Genomic DNA, 7,269 nt, shown 5'->3' on the forward strand with positions numbered 1-7,269 from the left:
AACATCTATATATTGTTTATACATCTTATAGTTACTTTGGCGGATCTAGCTAAATTACAATAAATGGTTTGTCTGTTGTTAAGCACAAAATTTCATAATTGGCTATTTGTGCTCTGCCCTGAGCTGAAACTGTTACTGCTGAAACAAAATTACATTTTGCACTTTAGGGCACATAGTAAGAGTGGTTGTTTACTCCCATTGTTCAATCTGACAAGAGTAGCCCAGGAGTTGTCGGTGGGTGGTGTTGACTACCTGCATTCCTTCTAATTCATTACTTCAAAATTTGGTACAGGTAGATCAGATAACCCTCGTATAGCATTGTGTGAAATTCAAGGAACAAACTTATTTTTGTTTAAAAATTAGACCCTGGTATTACATAAAAACACACAAAATATTTGAAATATTTGTTAATATGTTAGGAGATGTTGGAAGTTAGAAAAGTAATTAAAATCTCATTATTCTTCCTGCTTTATTGATAAAGCAAAATATACAGTCAATGAAATGTAATTTAAAGCCCAGTTTGTCAGACGATTCATCTCCTTTTAGTGTTCTAAACAGCTTGTCTACTGAATAATGTGGAAGATTATTATGAATACAGATTCGTTGTGTATATTGTTCATTCTCACACTCGAGAATCTTCTAAAACTTTAATGAATAAGCAAGGAGTTCGAATTACAGATATAACAGTATAAGTTTTGTAAATTTAACTTAAACAGACACAGATGTTAAAATGTACGTACATATATATATATATATATATATGTAATAGTAGACCCGTCACATATTTCCTTCATGAAATGTTTTAAAAATTTAAAACACAAAAGTTAGAAAAAAGTAGAAAAAGACCAATTTTATCTGATTCTACAATTTGTTAGCAAGTATTTTTATATCATCTTATTGTAATTACAGGGCCTATAGGTAATTTCTCATCGGTAAAGATGGCAGATTTCAGATTAAGAGTACGTTTCCAAGTGAAATAATGCTTGTCATTAAACCGGTTGTAATAAGTAAAAGAAGTGGTGTCTCACCGAAACATTACAAATTAAGATGAACAACCGAATTAAGAAAAAAGAATTAGCTGTGTAAAAATGTAACGTTTACATGTAAAGGGGAGCAAAATAAGAGGAAACGTATTAGCTTAACGAAATTATGATATAGAAGAATTTCACTAAAGAGTGCACAATTAGGCCCGGCATGGCCAGATGGTTAGAACGCTTGATCCGTAATCTGAGGGTCGCGAGTTCGAATCTCTATCACAACAAACATGCTCGCCCTTTCAGCCGTAGGGGCGTTATATTGCGACGGTCAATCCCACTATTCGTCGGTAAAAGAGTAGCCCAAAAGTTGGTGGTTGGTGATAATGACTAGCTGTCTTTCTTTCAGCCTTACACTGCTAAATTAGGGATTGCTAGCGCAGATAGCCCTTGTGTAGCTTTGCGTGAAATTAAAAAACAAACAAACAGTACACACAAGAATCTGTCTTGGTTTTATGGTATCATCTGCATACTTGTGCATATTTTTAGTAAAATAAACATTTATACTGATTTTATAATGTACTTCAATGTAAAGTTAAGTGACAAGTACCTGTAGGCTTTTAGTGTATGATTCTTTTTAAAAGTTTCTATATCGAGGTAAGGGCGTACTTCTCAGTCTCAACTGTGTGTTGTTAAACTTTTTTATCATAAGACTAACGTTATCAGCTACTTAGACCCATTACTTAGAAATCACGTCTTTAAATGATTGGCTGTTTAAATAAATTGGCCAGATATAAACATCTCGAAAGCTTAAGAGCATCAGCAAGTATTTTCAAAGTTATGTTTGAAAGCTGTTCAGTTTCGAATCACATTTTCCCTAGAACACCGACTTAACTTTCAAGGATTACAAAAACATTCACGGTTTGATGATTGGACCGTATGGAAGTGAATTATGCTAACAGATTTAACTGAGTTTTTCTAATGCAAGTTTTGATGTTGTTAAAACAATAATTATGCCTACGATGTTGATTATTCTGAATTATATATACAGAGAGCTTATGTATACAGTTTTTAAGATGTCTGTTCATTTAAAAGATTCGGGATACTCGTTTCTTCTTTATCAGCTTTTATATACTTCATTTAAAGTACGTGTTTACGGAAACATGGTGATAATCGAAATATTTGTTTGACTAAAGTTTAACACACTATTAGCTAGAGTTGTAATAAGTTTAATGTTTGTATTCAGTAAAACAAAATTGAACAGAGAACAGATGTGTTTTTTAAGTATTTACATGCAGTAATGATATATTACTGTGAATCAGAGAAAATAATATCATTCGTATTTTCAACAGATTATTGGAATCCCTCCACCTGAATACACACATGCAGAAATTACTCGTTCTTTTTCTCCAGTTCCGCGTCTCTCTAGCGATGTATTTGCCTTGAGAAATACCTCAGATATGCTTCACTCGGGTGACCCCGAGGCTGCAGAATTTACTTCTTTTTTGATAGCATCGAGTCATCAACCACGTTTTGGAGCCACAGTTCAACTGTCGCTGTCCCCATCTGAAAGTATAGACACGCAATGCCAAGAACATGCTAACTCACCTTCTAATGTCAAGGATAATAGTAACAATAGCGTTACAATGATTGACCAGGGTGCTACGTTACTGCCATCTATCAGCTCTGAAGAGTACTACGATAATCCTACATTCCATCCAGATTGATGCAGGTTTATTGAAACAAATGTAAAAGAAATATTGAACAATCTTTATGCGTAACGCTTGTGCCTTAATATTTTTATTATTTAATCAACAATATCATGATTGTTAATTTTAACTTTTTTGTCTGTTTAACAGATGAAATTTTTTTATTGACACTGAAACTTATTGTGATTTATATGTAAAGCAAAAGATTTATTTTGTTTTCCATTGATTTACACTTGCTATGAAGTAAAAGTAGTTTCCGTAAATGATTTTTAAATACATCGATTCCAATATAAAAAGATAATATTAAAAAGGTATTGTCAACTCATAAAATTGGGTATATATTAAATACACCAACGCACTTATTTTACAAAAGTCTTCATAAATTGTAGAACTTAAACATCAGACTCTTAGCACTTATAATATCAAGCAAGCTGCATGATAGCCCGTTTTTAACCAGAAAAACAAAATTGTATTCTATAAAAACTCAATTCAAATATATATCACGTTTATTCCAAATTATGGTCACATCGATTTTGCTTTTCCACGAAAGTTTTTATAATTAATGTACTTCATTGATACGCTATCACAGTTTTAAGGTAATCTAAGGCATAACATTTAAAGAAAATAATTTTATTTAAGCACTGTAATCAAATGGTAAGTTTCATTGAAATGTCTCGCAAGTTGGCTTAATATGCATACACGCGTTAGTTTTTCCTCTGGTGGTAACGAAGCGCTAGTCCAATCAAAAATTATAATCTAACATAATATTTTGTCGCGTCTCCTGGTGGGACAGCGGTAAGACTTTGGATTTACAATGCTAAAATCAGGTGTTCGAGTTTCCTCGGTGGACACAGAAGATAGCCCGTTATGGCTTTACTATAAGGAAAATACAACACACATCTCGACACATTCTTCGTTTGTGCTTAGCGATATCTAGTTCATAAGAGAGTTTTGAAACACATCTGTTATTAGTAATAATAATTAAACTGGGAGAAGTGTTAACTGAAATAGTCTACTGCATTCATAAAACGATGAATGATTTCATGACAGAATTTTACGGTTCGTCCAGTGTTTACACTTTAAAGTATAGTGTGATCTGAAAAGTAGTTCTAGTGCTTAGTCAGTGCGTGTGATGACTTTTACGCGTCCCTGATAGAGAGCTCGAGAGGTCGCATCGTATTATTTACATACAAAACCCTACATCAGCAAAGGAAAACAAAATGTAGTCTATTGCCACAGACCAGGAGGATTAAAACAACTGTATTGTCGTATAGAACAATTACCAAAACCTCCATTGAAGGTTACAATGCTATTAAGATAAATCGTTACAATTCCTGGTTTAACATAACTTAGTTTCCTGTTGAATAAATACTTCCTAGTCTAAGTGATTATTGTAGGTATTGAATTAAGATAACAACGGTGAGATTGTTTTTGGAAGAAAATAAATAATGATTTTTTTCTCTCCATCACTTAAAATTTTTAATGTCAGGTAGTTCTGTGTGTTGAAATTAATTTAAATGCATTTGTGTTGTACTTCGTTCTTGTTAAATCTCGTATAATCGATTAGTTGATGAAAATTATTTTATAACATGTTATTGATTTATAAATGTTTGTATTACAATACTAAATCGTTATATTTTTGTATATATACTATATTTTGACTGTAGTGCTAAAGAATATTTCCTTTCTTCAATAACATACATCAAAGATAACTTCAACAATGTTTCTTATAAGACTACAACTTCTACACTACATACCGTCACTATTTTAACAGATATTTCTCCCCATGTTGTTTACAGTTTCAGTGTAACCCTAATCACAGGAAAGGAAAGTGAAACCAAATCTTAGTATAGTTATTTCCCATTTTATCTGTTTTTCGAGTATTTAAAAGTTGGTGTGATATTTGAAATGATCAAGATTGTTACCTGTAAAGTGATGCGGTTTAAAGTCTTCTGTACAATATTTTAGTGGTGCCCGTATTTACTATTTAAAGTTTGTTTTTAAAATTTAGACTTACCTTTTCAGAAAAGGTGAAACTAAACAACGCAATTACATTACATTTATTCTAAATAGAAATTAAGTTAATGCATATAAATTTCTCAACAAGTGGGTTTCTCGACATCACTGATTATATTTTAATCAATGGTATGTTTGTTTTTAACAAATACCAATTTTCTATTTATTTTGATGGGATTAATCTAGAAATGAATTCACGAGCAAGAAACCTTAATTCAATAATTAGAAATAAAAACAGACAAAATATAATGAAAAATACATTAGTAACTTACGTGATTAGACATCGTAACAGGTAATGTTATTACTTTCAAGGCGACGCGTCAATCCTTTTACTTTGGTCATAATCAAGCTTAGGTTTCACAGTGGACGAATTTAAGCCAAAAAAAAAGCTGTGTGCGTGAATCGACAGCGACAGTTTACAGTATTGTTGGTAAAACCATAGTGATACTACAGTAAAACTGGTAAAGTCAAGGCTTTATTGACGATTGTGATACGTGTGTAAAATAGAATAGTTATTTTCTAAGAATAAACATTCTCTCATTAGGAGTCCTAATCATTAGTTTTCCGATGCGGATTGTTGAAATAAGTTGACTTGAAAGACAATTCTCATTCTTGAAGGGCACCCTCAGAAGTGTAGAGGCACAAGGGAAAACCAGGCACATAATTTATTTATCATGAGTCTGATTGTCATCAAAGTATTATGGTTAAAGCAACGGTTAACTGTGTTGAATGTAATAAACATACCTGTTTATTTGTTGATTTTTATTCACCATAACGTGATTTTCAATGAAGAATGGATAAGTGGAAGCCAGAGAAATTGTAAACATATATAATATGGAATTGTATTAAGTAAATTAATTACATTTATAGTGATTATAGTTTTTCACCCTTTAAGGACCTTCAGTGGCTCAGTATTAAGCTTTGAAGCTTATAACTCTAACGCCCGGGTTTCAGTATCTCTGGTCGGCACAACATGCATGACCATTGTATAACTTTGTGCTTGATAATAAACAACCTTTATTAATGAAATTAGGGTTTCTTTGCAGTGAGTCTTTTGTAAATATACCAACACAATAATATATGATTGGAATTTGTTACCAGAGGTGAAATAAAGCCTGTGTGGTCCAGATAGTTTACCTATAGGAATTTTAGTTGTGTACCAACACATTATGTTGTCAAGTCATTCTATGTTTCGATATATCTAAACAATTTTTGCTAATATTGTTGGATTTCGTTTTATATTGCTGTATAAAAACACTGTGCACCAGGTTCTATTCGTAATCGTGTGAGATGTACGCACGTGAATCAGTTAGTGATCGCCATAACAATTGCCTAGGGGTGGAACTAATTTAGTAATTTTTGAGAAAGATGGGCAAAGGTCACCTGGAGGGGTCACCTGCTTTAATTGCTCACACCAGTATTCAACATTGGGTTTTGTTAGTCAGTCAGTAGACACTAAAATGACGTCACGTAAGGGACGTTTAACGTTACAGTTTGTATCATCGTGACGTTAGTTATAAGTGCGCATGCCACAACTCACGGGAAGAATTATTCACTCTGTAGCATGTAAAACAGCTAGACATAGGAGTTTCAAAAGCAAGAAATACAAATATTTGATACTTGTAATTTTGGTTTTATTTACTGTTGAAACAAAACATTTTCACGGGCCTGCGGAAGTACGTCTAGTTGTACTTTGTATGTATGGTAAAGCTACGTCTTTCCAAATTTTGAACTGCTAACCACCCAGAGGAACAACAACCAGTCAACAACACTCTATCACCAACCATGGTTAGTGATAAACTGTCAGTCTTATAAGGCACCCACAGCTTATAAAAGTGCGGGAAACATTTAGCGACACAGGACGGATTCGATCCCGTTTCGCAGTGTTCTACCCCAGGGCCTACCCATCCCTCGAAGTTGTATAACAGCGGATTGCCAGTGCTGGCTCCCTAATACACACATTTTTATCAGAATATTTTCTATGTATGTTTATGTACGTAAGTAATCCATAAATCTTAGTACACCGAGTTTGTATACATGCGACAAATAAAAACTAAAGTAATGACGTGTTCTCATGTATGTTTATAACAAAGTAAAGTTAGTACATGAGCATTTATGCTACGAGGAGTTTTAAATGAGTAATGGCATAACGTTTCGAAATCACAACGACAATAAACGTTCATCAGTGATTTGTTACAAACAAGATGTTTATATACCAGACTCTCTTAGAGACCGAAACGTAAGAAATATGAAACTACTAAAGGCCTAAATAGACAATGTGAAATGTAGGTGAACTGTAATGGAATACAAGTATTATTAATAAAGGATATTACATTGATTAATTGACCACATTGTGCAAGGTTCGAAATTCGTTATCATTCGAAGCACATATTGCTTCAGCCATCGACAGTTACATCATCCATGATACAACTAATGTTCTGAGGTATTCAATAACGTTTAAATTAAACAATATATAAATTCATTAGGTTTTGGTCTTTATCATTTGAACTAAGTTCTATGTCAGAACTTAAAGAGTTCCATTTCGGTATTTTGTGAAGGTCCGCTGTTTC

At 33.0% G+C, this 7,269-nt stretch overlaps 1 protein-coding gene across 1 annotated transcript in view; it reads left to right on the forward strand.

Moving 5' to 3' along the window:
- The window catches only part of LOC143250590 (uncharacterized), a 61,796-nt gene extending 56,068 nt beyond the window's left edge, over nucleotides 1-5,728 (forward strand). The window contains exon 9 of the mRNA XM_076501384.1: nucleotides 2,327-5,728. Within this exon, the coding sequence (XP_076357499.1) occupies nucleotides 2,327-2,701 (375 nt within the window). The 3' untranslated portion in view covers nucleotides 2,702-5,728. The remainder of the gene's footprint in view (nucleotides 1-2,326) is intronic.
- Nucleotides 5,729-7,269: the final 1,541 nt, after the last annotated feature.

The sequence above is a fragment of the Tachypleus tridentatus genome, chromosome 5, assembly GCF_004210375.1.
Source record: "Tachypleus tridentatus isolate NWPU-2018 chromosome 5, ASM421037v1, whole genome shotgun sequence".
NCBI classification, from domain to species: domain Eukaryota; kingdom Metazoa; phylum Arthropoda; class Merostomata; order Xiphosura; family Limulidae; genus Tachypleus; species Tachypleus tridentatus.